Source organism: Aulonocara stuartgranti, assembly GCF_965226115.1.
Source record: "Aulonocara stuartgranti genome assembly, chromosome: 18".
Lineage (NCBI taxonomy): Eukaryota > Metazoa > Chordata > Actinopteri > Cichliformes > Cichlidae > Aulonocara > Aulonocara stuartgranti.
The window spans coordinates 7323227-7338152 of record NC_138954.1 but is presented as its reverse complement, the minus strand read 5'-3'; the positions used below and the strand labels follow the sequence as shown (position 1 = coordinate 7338152).

Here is a 14926-nt window from a genome sequence, read left to right as displayed (position 1 = left end):
GCTGCATTTTGACAAAACCATGTTCCAAACATGAACCCATCCTCAGTCTCGTATGCCCTTAAACCACCCAGATAACATCTTTCTACAAACGCAAGTCTCTGACAGCGATTCCTGTAAAACATATTTATCGAAAAGAAAACAGCCAGTGCTTCTGTGTTAAATCGAACCATCTATATTTGCAATATTACATTTCAAAGGCCGGACTTGTTTGCTTTCTTTCTTTTTATACCATTGTTGACTGAAACTGATCAGCTAATTACAATGTTCTGATGGGAAACATTACGTCTTGCCACTTGGTATTAAATGTTCAGAATATGGTCAGAATATGATCTATGTTGTTACTGATCTGTTACTTAGTTGCTTGTTCTGTGAAAGACTTAAAAAAATGTATCAAATGAGTATTTTTGTTACTAAATCAACGCATGTATCTCACATGAGCTGAAAAAAAAAAGGACATTTGTTTTTCCAAATCACTCTTGGGAATGAAGCTAAAGTGCAGCAGTGGTTCAGGAAGCATTCATTAAAAACTGGGACTCTACACAACAGCCTCATGAAATATTCAGTATATATAGGAGCTTTTGGAGGACATGATTTCCAGACCACCACCAAAACCCCCCAAAACATTCTGAGCAAAAGAAACACGAAATCCTGTGTCTGTTTTATTTTAAGCACAGACGGCACACAGAAATATCTTGGATTTATTTTTTCCTAGACAAATTTAAAGGTTAGAGTCGTCTCCTTGATATTTGCAAGCTTAAGATTTCAATAACACTGCAATAAAGAGTCAGATACTCAACGAGTCGGGGCTTATTACTTCAGATAGTGATGAGCCTTGAAATATGATCCTTGAGGTCCAGTTTGAGTACGACAATTATGAGTTTAAAAGCCAAAAGACTGAATAATCATTTATAATATGGCAACAGAAAAGTGAACGTAGAAGGCTACATTGTGACAATAATAAAAATTTGCAATAATCTCCAATGTAATTCCTTGGGAACTGTCCCTTCTTATGGCTTTATATCTTTACTTGAAAAGTGTTAAGTCTCAGATCAACACCAGATATTAATGCCCTTTAGCAGCACAGAGTAATGTTTTTTAAAACCATTCATCTCTCCCAGCAAAACAGAAGCTGAAGTTGTTTAACAGGAAATCCTGGGTAACCTCCTCCCAGCCCTCTGCCGAATGCTCCCACACAACCAGCTGCAGCCATGAACACCGAGAGGCTCTACAGGCGCATAAAGACTTTCCTGCCTCTCTTCAGGACAAATGTTTCAAAGCAGGGCCACCGTGAAAAATACCCATAGCATCAGCAGGGTACAGACGCTTCCCCTTTCGTGCTCTCCCCTGCCTTGTGTCAATCCCTCTTCCACTTTTTCCTGCCATTCAAATCTAAGCAGCATGAACTCCCCAAAGAGGTGGAAATTCTCTGGCTTTTGTTGAGTCGCATGCAAATTTGTACTAGAAGTAAAATTCAGGCGCTATTTTAGACTAGTTTACAATTTTTTCACTATTTTCTCCTGGATGCGTCTGCGTATGTCTGGGCTGTGTTGGATTGTGGGGAGCTGTGTAGTAATGACCCACATTTTGACAAATCCCAGCAATAGTTTTCCCGCTGCAGGCGTTATGTTTTTCAATTAAACGATAGATTTGAAAACAAATATAGGAAAAAAATTGTTTCAGTCTTCACTGCAGAACCAGAAAAAATGCTTTAAAAAAATCTGTGCTATAGATCACAAAATTCACAAACACATTTCCAAGCTGCAGAATTATCGATATGAAAATTAATTTGTAGCTGCCGGATGCAAAAATTTCCACTAAGCTGGAATATCATATGTTGCATTCAGAATTAGATTTGGTCATACTCATTGCCTAAGGGTAAGAGAGCACAGGGGAAAGCAAACAAACAAACAAGCTGTCTGGTCTCTATTCAGGCTACCCTGCTTCACAACCCCTGTCAAAACATCCTCCTAGGCTCAGTCGTTGCTTAGTTAGACGCCTAGCAGCAGAGGAGTTGACAGGGTGACTACATCAGGTCTGTGTGACTGGTAAGGGTGTTTACATAAAATGCTTCTGCACATAGGTAGGGATGGGTATTGTTTAGGTTTTATCCGATACCAGTACCAAACCAGTACTTTTGAAACGGTGCCGGTGCTTAAACGGTGCTCAAACCGGTGCTTAAAGAATAGAGAACACAAAATTTGTCCAAAAACCTCTCATGTTTTTTTGTAAAAAGATAACAATGTTTTCTGCAGCTATAGGGCATATATGGCATCACTCTTGGCTGGAAGCAGTGCTTAAACAATGGAAAAAACACAAACTTTGTCCAAAAACCTCTCATGTTTAACTGTTTCCCACTTTTTCTTTGGTAATTTTAGCGTTTTTGGCAGGGTGAAGGGAGTATCTGCCATCAAACAAGAAGACAGCCGCATGTAGCTATGACGGTGTTTGCTAGTTCACCTTACATGCATTAATGTAATAACATGGTTAGCCTACTCAACGTAAATTACACACGAACAACATTAAGCTCCTCACGCAGAGAAGAACGGCTGCTGCTGCCATCATCATCATTTCTGCTACACTGGCAGGGCTAGGGGCCAGGACTCTCCTCTTCGGGTTTTGGGGGGATGTTGCTAGCTCCGCGTCCGATAACAGGCACCACACCCGCAGTAGATGTGCCCGGTGTGAGGTCTCGCAGCAATCTATCACATACAGGTCATTTCTCGGCTTTTAAAAAAACGCTATGCGTCGCCAGGTGTTTCATCGGATTTGAGGTGTTACCTCCTTTGACAGTATCACAGTATCAGCTTAAAGCACTTGTTGCAGGCTGCTGAGTTTGCATCTTTTGCTGTGAAGTACAGCCAGACTTTTGACCGCTTCGCCTTGGGCATTTTAAATCTGTAGCTCTGCTCTAAAAGAACGTACGTACCTGGGCCTGCCTACTACCCTCGGAAACGTAAAATGATTGGCTAGAATCCAAAGTGTATGACATCTCAGGAAAAAAAAAGCACCAAAATGTGCGCTGCTTTTCGGTCTGGTTACTACCGTTTATGTCAGAACCGGTGCCATCATGGCACCGGATACCGGTACCCATCCCTACACATAGGTGCAACATGTCTGCTTTATTTAATGTTTCTAGCGCATCTTTGTGCATGGAATTGTCACTGCATCTAAACAGTGATTCTAAAATGAGAAAAGAAAGAAAAAATTAGAATTTAGACTAATTTATGAAGCAAAAATCTAAAACATTTTTCGATGTTTGTGTTGTGGATGTAATGCAGTCATACTAATTTTGAGCTACACTTGTTGCTTGTTTTATTGTCTTTGTATTTCAATGTTACTTTATGATTTAAGACCAATATCCAAAATGGGGAGGCAAACTAAACTTCAGTGGGCAGAAGAATAACACTTGCAACATTAAAACAAATTCTAGTCGTAAATGGCGCCAACCTAATATTGTAAATGGAGACGCATAAAGGCTCTAATTAATTAGGACGTTTTATTTTTACGCATTTGTTTGAATAGAAAAAAGAAAGAAAAAAAATCTGTTTTTCGAGGCCGGCACAGATCCTCTGCTCTGCCTGATGCAACAAAACGACACACATGCACCCACACAAAACACATACAAGTGCAGCCCATCAAAGAGCCCCTATGGAAAACTCAAAGGGAGTCACAGAGTTTCTGGCAGGTACCCGTCACACATCTCTCCACGGTTCAGATCCCTCAGGGAGGCTGGTTTCTGTCTAGAGAATGCTGTCAAGACCTCAAGATGGGAACTCTTTCTGAAAGCTGTGATGAGAAAGATAAGGGAGGCTGAGGGTGGAGGATGAAGGAGCAAAGAGGGAAGACAGTAATGGAAGGGAGGATGAGGGGATAAAGCAGGTGGGGGGATGGGGGTTCATAGGCCAAGTGTGAAGGAAGGATGAGTGAGGGAGATGACAAAGGAGGCAAGATGGTGGTGGGAGACAAAGGCAGGCAACAAAAAAAAAAAAAAAAAAAAAAAAAAAAAAAAAAGGTGTGGCAGACTGAAACCAGGAATTCAAATGCATCTTTTTTACATTAGCAAACAAGTCTGTCTTAAATTTAGCCTTAAATTTAAACGTAGGGTTTGGGTTTCTGAAAGTAAAATTTGGATAGTTTTTCATTTAAGTCAGAAGAGATGCTGAGCTCACAAGGTTACGGGAGATAGCGACAAGTCAAGGGATGCTAAAAGGATGGCCGAAGGGAAAGAAATATTTATAGATAAGGGCAGACAGTAAGAAGGGGAGCAGAGATAAGACTGAATGACAGCAAAAGGCAGAGTCCGGTGAGAGCCTTCTGTAAAGACTTCAAAGAGATCAGGGGGGAGAAGAGGAGATGATACATGGGAAAGTGGGAAGCAGAGATAAAGTGCTGTGGCCATATCCACAACAAGCTAGCTAAATAAAAAAACAACTTTTTCTTATCACTAAAAGCATTTTTTAGCCGGCCAAATTGCAGACATAGTTTGTGTCGCAGTGCTGAAGAAGACCGAGCCCCTGACGGTTGAAGAATTGAATAAGGAAGAACACAGGCGAGGGTGCAGTCTACGTACTGGCATGAAGTGAATGAATCCCTGGAGATCCTGCAACTAGCTGCTGACACAGGCTGGTTTTATAGCAAACCAGGGGGCCATAAATAAGACATTAAGGCTTCGTGGGTGTGTGCTGGGTTTTAGTGTGCCACTTTAAAAGGCCTTTTTGCCATTAGTTGAGTGTCGAAGCTGGTTGGCGTGATAGGCCTACGCGTGCACGCACTTGGAGTGACCTCACTATGGCAGCACCGTATTTTAGACGGCCAGACAAGACAACTCAGGAGGCCTCGAGGGATCCGCCTGTCTCTAGATGATGATTCCCCTCTTCCTTGCCTGTTGTGCTGTTAATCATATTGTAAGAGCTGGAGTATAATGGTGCATAATGGTGGCCATCTCATCATGGAACAAAGCTCTTCAATCACTTGTAATATATTTTACATTGTATTGTGGAGGCAAGAGATGTTGAATTGATTGTGCATATTAGAACACTTTCTCCTTCATTTATTAATCTCCTGCATTTTCATATCTGCCGGAGTTCCACAAATGAGATTTGAAATGTAATGTATTCTCCATTTCACTCCCCCTATTCTTCATCTTTCCCATCAGCTCTTATTTGTTAAGCTGCCTCCCTCCCTCGGTGTATCAGGAATAGTTGTACTGCTGTAGTGACTGTACTGGAACTATGCCTATTGTGATTCACTGCAGTTTTATTTATATGGCGCAAACTCACAACCATAGTATCGCCTCAGAGCAGCCTTAACAGGACCAAACAGGTGCAACCGCCACCAAATAAACACACTTAGAAATCCATAACATGGGAGCGTGCCCTTTACATGTATATTTATATTGTACATGTAGTATATCCTAGGTCACAGCTTAAACATAAACGACTTTTGAACGTATTATCAGGGTTGTATTTCCTCCTTTTTTGGTATTTGTATGAAGTAAAACAGGACGATTACACTGTTTTATTCTTATATTGTACTATATACAGATACTACTGATGTATTAACAACAAACTACTGTGAAATTTTACACTAATACAGCATTTTTTTCTTTGTCAGTTAAATTGGACTTTTGCTGAAATAAATACTGTAATCTAAAAGTTAAATTTAAATACTTTATCCTCAAGTGCTGTACTGATACAGTGTTTCCATTTGCATGTATGTATGCTATGGTTTCTTGTATTAAGGTTTACCTAACAATGGGTAACCATGACTACAGCGATTAATCGTATCTGCCCAGCTTTTTTTTTTTTCCCCAATGTGGATTTTTTTATGTTAAATAAAGCAGGATTTTATAGAAAATACTGAATGCAATAATATATTATGAGTAGAAACATAAAGGCAACACTGCAATAGTAACCACACAATTAGCAGTACTATACTGGCATATGTAGTACACAGTAGTTTACTGTAAATTCACAGGGAAATTTGTTCTAGTAATTGACTTATAGATTTGTGCATAATGAGTATTTTTACTGTAGTTGCTGGCCTTTACTACTTAGTTTCACATATTTACATTGCACTTCTATGTACTAGATCAGCGGTCCCCAACCTTTTTTGTGCTACGAACCGGTTTAATGTCAGACAATATTTTCACAGACTTTAAGGTGTCGTGGATAAATATAACAAAATAAAATGATACGACCAAGACAAAAACTGTGGTATTTTGTAAATATAATAATAAACGTGAATTCACTGTGTAATTGTGTAACTTTATTAGCAGCGTCCTCCTGAAATGCACCAACAACAATGAAAGTAACATCCTCCTCCCTGGGCCTTAATGCTCTCTGGTTGCTATGGTAACGTGTGAATATTTCTTTTAAAATAAGACACACAGCTACAACACTGGAAAAGACCCAGGGAAACTGAGTTAACACTAAAAACTCTGAAAACCATAAATTTCACACCCGAGCGTCGAAGTCTTGCGGTCCGGTACCAAACGACTCATGGACCGGTCCGTGGACCGGGGGTTGGGAACCGCTGTACTAGATGGACGATTATATGGAAACTAAGAAATATTATCAACACTTCTGAGAATATTCCTATTTTTCTGTTTTTTCTTGTAATGTATTCCTGGGTTTGACCACCTCCTTTAAACATCAATATAGTTAATTACATTAACCACACCTGCCACACTCACAGCTGCATATAAGCTTTCGTTCTAAGCTTGAGGGTCATTAGCTGCACTGGAAGACTTGGGCATCTAATGCTTATCTGATAAAGAACATGAAAAAGGAAACTGTAACAAAAAGCTTTTGCAGTATTTGTAACAGTTTTTTTTTCACTACTATTCACTACTTAACAGGATGTACTTTTAGACAGCATATTTTCATTTTTACTTTCATAGGAAACGCCAGTCAAATACTGTCTGTATTTGTCATTTCCATGAAGTGTAGCTGCTCACCAGACACTGGATCAAAGTAACTGCACAGACAAACTTGTATTACCCTTTCAGGATCAGATGTTTAGAATTTGCCACAAACGACGGGACAATTACTGAAAAGCACTGAATATACAAGTCAGTTTATTACCATTTGCTGTGATTAACCATGATTAACCACCTGCAAATGGCAAATATACTGCATGATCCAGTTCTGGTTTCTGGCAAGAAACTGGTTTGTACTACACTAAGGAATAAGCTAGCTATTAACATATAAATACCACTTGCCATTACCTTCCTCCGTCAGTGTGCGGTCACTGGGTTGTCAAGGTCCACGAAGCGTGAAAAATCCACAAAATTTGACAGGATACAAGGATTAGTTAATTCCAACATCTGTTTTTTTTTTTTTTTTAAATACAGTAAAATGACAGACGTGCCCTCTTAAAATAGCTCGGGGAACATGATAGGGATACACTCTGGATTAGTGTTAGTGATGGAACATTTACAGCCAAATCTACTGTTTTGGAAGGGGATTAGCACACGAAATCTGGACGTAATTCGTATGGCATTAAATGTTAATATACGGAAATACCTGATAAAAATGCATAAGCTTCCTTTTGTCGAGGATTACTTGTCAATTAATGACACAGTGTAGGCCTTAAGTAAGAGACCTATGTATAAAGGAACAAGGGAATGAGCAAGACAGAAAAACAGCACATTCAGGTTCAGATTATGGAAATCGCAGAAGCTAATTTTTTTTACAGTTTCAAAACCAAGTTTTGAGTGTTTCTGCTGTAATTGGAAAGTGTATATTTGATCTATTTAACAAATTGGTGCCACCTCAAAAAACACAATAACACAGCGACTTTGAGGTCACATCCTGCAAGATAGAAGCAGAACAGCAGCATACAACAAAATGATTTTGATAATTCGAAGAGCAAATCATACTTAGGCTTCCCTTGCAAGACCAAACTACTGTATTAGCCTGATTAAAGGGGGCACATAACCCTGGAAACGTTTGATTTCCTCAAAAGGCACAACTGTTGAGTCAAATGCCGTTGAAACAGGCAAGCGAGGGAGAGAGACAGCTTCTGCCCATGTGGTTGTCATCACTGCTTCCGACGTACAGCCACGGAAATCAGATCCACTGAGAGGGGAAGCTCAGGGCAGCCCGAGCCTCAGTGCACTAAGTGCTGGCTTTGCTGCCACAGGAGCACCCCTCATGAGACAGATCGTTTACCCCACATTCTTCCTCACCCACTCATGAATATGTATATCTATACCGATGCAGAGAAAGGCATGGAGCAGCACATAGCCTCTTCCACGCTTTTCTTTACGAGTGAAAACAAAGAAACAATACTGGCCTTTTACCAGTTTGAGATTTTCTAAACTAAATAATTATGAGAAGCGCTCTCCTGTGTCCTGCTGATATATTCCTTAAATAAGACACCAGACCTCCTGCTCATTAAAATGTAACACGCGCACCGACATATACACAACGTGTCAAACCCGCCAAAGTGACAGATGTGACAAAGCAGAGAAAAATCCCTTCTTGATGCAGCGATCTGCCATTACAACTTGTTCACCGACAACTGCACGCAGACAGTGAGTGATGAACTGAAATCTCCAATCAATGCAAATCTACATAATAGATTCCAAATAGTCAATAAAGCCTCAGATGTGTGACCAAACTGCCCCGCTACTGCACAATCTAACCCAATCAAGGCACGCCGCTGAGGACATGCTGATATAGGGCATTTAATTAGAACTAAACTAAAATAAAAATGTATTTAACTGCATACGATGAAGAGAAACGGGTCTTCGCTGTGATTGGTTAAATTGATTGGCTGGTAAGTGAAATGAGTAAGAGAGAGTGTGCGCTGCTGTGACATAAATCTAGTGTTAAAAGGATATTCGCGGGGACTGCGGCGCATATTGATTAGACATTATTTGTACTAACGGGCCTGAGGGGAGGGGAGATGGGGGTAGGAGTGGATGTGCTGGCAATCCATTATCTAAAGGGGGGAGAGAAAGACGCTGGCAGGGATCAATAGGCCTCGCACGGGTCTGGCTGCGACTACGCTCTTCCTCTTTTAAGTTCCACTAAGACACAACAAGGGGGGAAAAAAATCACTTACAGTAGTATGACTAGTAGAGTAATGGTCCTAGGCTGCTGGCTTATGACCCCTTAGAACGAAGCTATGAGCCGTAATCGCTAAGATTTCCGTCCCCAATTATTCTTTATTTGGCTAATCTTAAGGGCCTCGAGAGGGACCACTCGTCTGTATTTTACAAGAAAAAGCAGTAGAAATGTTTCTTTGCTTTCCAACTTTATGAATCTTTTAAAACTGAATTAAAAAAAACTTACTGGAAATGTGGAAAATCCTTTTATTTTATAAAAGACTCACAACTAATAGAGAAATATATTAAGAAATACTGACATGGCTCATCAGGGGAGACTGGAAAAGAAGTTTCCCTTCCTCACCGCCAACCAACAAAGCTGTCAACACTTCATAGATTCCTCCTTCTCTTCCACTAAACTATCTCTCCCTTCCTTTCTTAATGTTTCTGGAGGCCTCTGGGACTTTTTCTTTTTTAAAAAGCACTGCTCAATTTCTTATCCTCACATTCTCCCTCTTTAACCCACGAGAACTAAAGGCGAGTAGTTTTGGAACCGGCGGTCTGTCGGGGCAAAGGGCCACTGCTTGCAGATGTCTGCTTCTTGTCAGTAGTCCTTAAGTGGACAGTACATGGAATAGGATATGTGAAGAAAGAGGGGAGGTTGTAGCCTGACGTCTTGAAAATATCAGGTAAATGAGGAGTAATTGAGATCCCTTTAATCTAGAATGTTTCCCCTTTGTGTGTGATTTAAGGTGATTTGAGAACCCAATTACCAATCAAAGAAGAGGCGTCTTGGCATGAGCCTCCCCTGTCATCACGTAGTCATTACACATTAACAAGGACAATAATTTAACTCGAGTCTTGCTTGTGTGAGGACAAAGACAAATGAATGAGGAATCAAAAGGATCTTTCTATCAATCTGGTCATCTGTTCAAATGTTAAACACACGAACGTGTCTTATGGCAGTGAGGCTCCTCTTCAGCCCATCTATCATGTGAAAACAGACCATCTGACTGACATCACAGTAGGGCGGTGTGGTGAAACTAAAAACATGGTTTCAATCACGGGCGGTACAGTTTCACTTATTTCACCACAGATTTTTAAATAAAGTTAATGTGGTTTTAATCCAAGTACACAATAGTGGGGACGGACATTTTTCCTGTGATTTATCTTCTTTGAGTTTGCTTCGAGTGGCTTTTCTCAGAACATCAGTAAATAATTAATTTGCAACTCAGTTTGGCTACATTACATCTTTAGTAGTTGTATTTTCTTTTTGCTTTGCCGAGCCACAGTTTCGAGAGTTGCATACAGACACTTCTGCACGACTAGCAGATGTTATGGAAACTTGCCATTAGCTGGTCAGTGTTCAGTCCAAAGAAGAAGAACAAAGCAAACTGAGAACAAAGTTTACTCCCACGTCAGCAAATGTCTGAGCTAACCAGCTATCGAGGCGTCCATGCTAGGTAAGATACCCACATGGTGTTAACTGCTTTCTAGCACTACTGGTGACTAAAAACAGCACTGGATCACTTTCACTGTCATACTGAACAGAAGTCATACAGATCCCAAAGTGAACATCCAAATGAATTCAAGTGGAATTATATGAGAATATGGTTACTTACAGACATTAAATAAAAAGGGCATTTAATACATTTTTTAACAACTAATTCTACCGCGGACTCAAAGCTGACCAAACACAACCCCTATTTTTAGAGCCAACACCAAAACATATTAAATTCTTCTTGACCCAAATCAACATCCTCACCCAACCATGTAGATCGTAAGAAAATAAGCAACATACATGGAAAGTGAACTCGGTGACTTTCCACGTGCCTGGTGTCTTAGCAGAGAAGCCAAGTTTATTGGAGATTTGCAAAAACACGGAAGCATAAAGGAAGGGTTTTGTTTGGCAAATCATTCGCAGCAGTCTCGAGTCATTTCTCTGGTGTCATAAAAGGACGACACATTGAATCTTTTATCCCGATGACAAAGTGCAGATACACACTTTGCTACTGAGACTTTGGTAATTAGTCTAATGACTTTTCCTCTTTTTCCCACCACCATAAAATCATTGCATCTAATTAAATAAACAAAAAAGCCCTATAGTTGTGTGTGTGTGATTGTGTGCGTGGAAAGGGGCCAAAGATAATTACATTGAAGTCGCTGAAACAGGGGGTCTCTTAATCCCAAATGCAGTTACACTTATTAAAGCAGAGAGGAGAGAGGGGGCTGCAAACAACAGCAGCCCGATGCAATTCGAAAAGAAGATTTATTTTATTGGCAACATTGTATTCTCCCAACAATCTTATGAATTTGAATAAATGTCTATTTGTGTTGGGCTAAGACAGTCCATGAAAATGCACTAAATACTCAGATATCTATTTTTATATTTATTTATTTATTTATTTTTAATGAACTGCACCACAGTAACCTGGATAAACAGCAGTCAAATGTCAGGTGATTGATTGTTTGGCTTAACTTGATACTAGACTTCTAAAATGAAGTCATAATGGCCGTCACCATCTTAGCTTTGGAGTCACAAGTGATCATATTTAATTTCTTGGGTTTTTTTTTTTTATACATGTAACCATAGAAAGTTGTTGCTAGGCAGGTCTGTAGACTGGGTGTCACACACAATATGCTCCAAAAGGAACCAAACACAACTTTAGGGCTAAATATAGTTGAAATGGGCGACTTACAAAAAAACAACAGAAACAAAGCTGCGGATGCCCAAACCGCATTTTGTCCTGCGTTGTAACGATGATTATTTGTACTTTATAGTTGGTCATGTCAACTGCTCTGTTTTTCTTCTTGAAACCAAAGCATCCTCGTTTAAATAAGATATTTCTGTCATTCTTTTGACTGCAAATTGCTGGAATTTAGATCAAACTAAATACTAATACTGTGGATAGTTTTTCCTAATTTGGATGTTCTGTTCTTTTCCCCTACATAACAGAAAAAGTACCAAACTATTTTCCACTCTCCCTCCTCTCTGGGTTTTCCTCCAGTCCTCTCTTGACCACCCCAGACCTCATCATCTCCTTTCCTTTCCCACTCCCTCTCAGTATCCCTGCCTTCCTCCTCTAAATAAAAAACAGTCGTTGTGATGCAGGCTGCAGCTCCTGCTGGTTGAGCTCTGCCGACAGCTTTGGAGGAACGCCCTCTATTTTCTGCCCTCCGTGTGGGAAACCTGAGGCCTCAGCATTGTGGGCAGCACGCTGAGCTGAAGACAAGCCAGGGAGGCCTGATGTCCATTTCCTGAAATTACACACTCATACCCAACCGCACACATCTAGATTGACATTTACTTATGCACCCATAGAGCTGCAGCGAATCGGAGACTGAAATGACTCAGATGGACAGCCTTTATATCGCCATAATGTCATGGGTAAAACACTTGTACTGCACTTCTTAGAGAAGAGCAAAGAGAAGACAGACAGGAGGATGATGATCAACAACAGCCTGGCGTCAGGTCATATGTGAATGAAACAGTGGATAAGCAACTGGGCTCCCCAGAACTCTTTGTGAGTAAATAGTATATTTTCTGAAAATTGCATACACAGCAGTTTATCAACACACAGATGAGATCAGTGTGTCTGTCTGCTTTTGTTGAGACACTATCTTAATGCATCGCACGTTTCCGAGGGTCTCGCAAGGTGCAAAGTCACTCATCATCAGTGAGCTCACGTTTATCTTTCCAAGCAGCACACATGCAACTCGTGTATGATGAAAGCCAGGTGCAAAACATTAAACTCTCTTACTGAAAACAGTCTCTATTATTATCAATGTCTGCTTTTGGCTAAGAAACGGTATCAAGTTTAAAAAACCATAAATCATCATACTTCATCAGATGAAGGAAAAACACTCTTAATAAGCTCTGCTCGTCTGTAAGATTGCCTATTATGGTCTAACGTTGTAACAGAACGAGAGATTTATTTTGGATTTATTACGAGTAGTGAAAATATCCACTTATGTGGTGCAGATTTCGATAATTCATCTGCAAACTATATGAAAAATGCATTTGAAATCTTTCAGCACACGCAGCATCCCGACGGCACACGGAATCACCAAAGACCATCTCATCTTGTCCAGTCCTGATATAGTTTTTGATAAAAAATGATGTGTTGGTTGAATGAAAACCAAGCCTGTACAATTCCCACTTTTCAAATGTTCAGGTCAGGCAGTCAAAGCATAAGTTTTCATGTCTCCTGAGGCTAAACACAACAATCCAGCAGTTCACATGGCAGGTGACTCCCAGCCGAGGACAGAGCTCTGCTTCTCTGCTGTTTTGCTTCGTAGCTGCGCATCACATGAGACAAGAAGCCTGCAGGCGGGCGTCGTATCTAACCATCAGAAAATGAATACAGGCCGAAACCCTTTGTAGAAGTTCACATCCAGAGCAACATTATGAGACGGAGAGGCACGACACAGGGCCCTAATGGCTACATCATCACACAAATAAAGGATTCTCATAACCAAAGCTCTGTTTGACACCCCACAGGCATAAAGAGAGCACACATAAAAACAGTTTCCCTGCTGCATCAAAATCTCTCCCCATTTCTCCTTTTCCCCTTACCAGACTAGAGATTACATTATCTACGAGGGCCTAACAGACACCCCATGCTGTGCTTGCTGCTGCTATAAAAGCAGTGCTTTTCACATGGAGCGCTTTGCTATCACTAATGATTAACCAGAACTTGGACAGCACAGTTATTCTCCCAACACTTCAAAGACGAGATGCAAAGACGATTCAATTGCTTTAATAGGCCCCGGGCCGAAACGGCACAGAGAATGCACACTTCAACCCATCTATAAATGTCATAGGCCATTTAAAGATGAGAGCCCTGATGTAATTTTTATGTGGTGCAAGAACAAGTCTTGTTGAGAAGGGAGTGCGGGTGTAAGAGCTGCGGACGTGCTGGATAAAATGTAGAAAAGATCGAAGGCATGAGTGCGTGTTTTCTGGTAATGAGCTGCAGAAGAAGAAGAAGAAGAAGAAGAAGACAGGCGCAGAATGAAATCAAAAACCAGTCACGCTTTGCTTTTTCCAAGGAAGGATAATCGTAAATATCTTTATTTCAAAGAGGACACTATGCTCCCAACAGCGTGATGAAAAAGTTTCCTCTGATGCCCTGTGGTCTGTCGTGTGCATATTTGTGTGTTTTTTCATTTCCCCCGTCTTTCCTGCTGACTCTGATCTAATAATCGCGGAGTTGAGAAGTGATGCATCTCCAACAGCGGTGCAGCTGTAAGCAGAGGCACTCTGGAGTCCTCTGCGTACGCATGCAAACTGCAAAGCTTGAAAAGTTTGAGTAGCTTCACTTTCTCTTTAACTTCCCAACCTCCTGCTGCTCCAGGTATTTTGTGAGAAAAGAAACGAAAGCGGCAATGTTTGACACCAGAGAGGAGAGCAGCAAGATGAAGCATAAATACATTAATACTGAATGCCATATGCTGTTGGGGAGTAAGCATCTGAATAGGGGATGAGCATGAGAAGGTCTAAAGAGGGGAGGAACGGGAGCGTGAAAATTTCCGAGGATGTTGCAACATGCTGTAACTCCCAGCAAACTCAGCCGGTACATCCCTAATGGCTCAACTGTTTCGTTGTCAAACAACTCCTCGCGACCCCCTCCTTCCTCTCTTTCTTTACAACCAAAGTCCCCACTTACACTGTCCCAGATTGTTGTTGTACATCTACCTACATGCCGTGTGCCATTTGTAATGAGGTCATCAGGTTGCAAGATGGGAGCACTTTAACGTCCGCGGTCATTTTGAAGAAGGAATTACGAAAAGGAAAATGTGAAATCCATGACTGAGCTACTTGAAAGTAGCCATATATCTGCGCTGGTGGGATTAGCGTGCACTGAAGAC

At 40.8% G+C, this 14926-nt stretch overlaps 1 protein-coding gene across 9 annotated transcripts in view; it reads right to left on the bottom strand.

Annotated features, from left to right (window-relative positions):
* pard3ab (par-3 family cell polarity regulator alpha, b) overlaps positions 1–14926 on the bottom strand; it is a 262424-nt gene that overhangs the window by 48161 nt on the left and 199337 nt on the right. Inside the window, exon 24 of one of the 9 annotated variants that reach the window (XM_082512089.1) lies at positions 7229–7251. The exons of the other annotated variants lie outside the window; for them this stretch is intronic. Within the exon in view, the coding sequence (XP_082368215.1) occupies positions 7229–7251 (23 nt within the window). The remainder of the gene's footprint in view (positions 1–7228; positions 7252–14926) is intronic. 9 annotated transcript variants of the gene reach the window in all.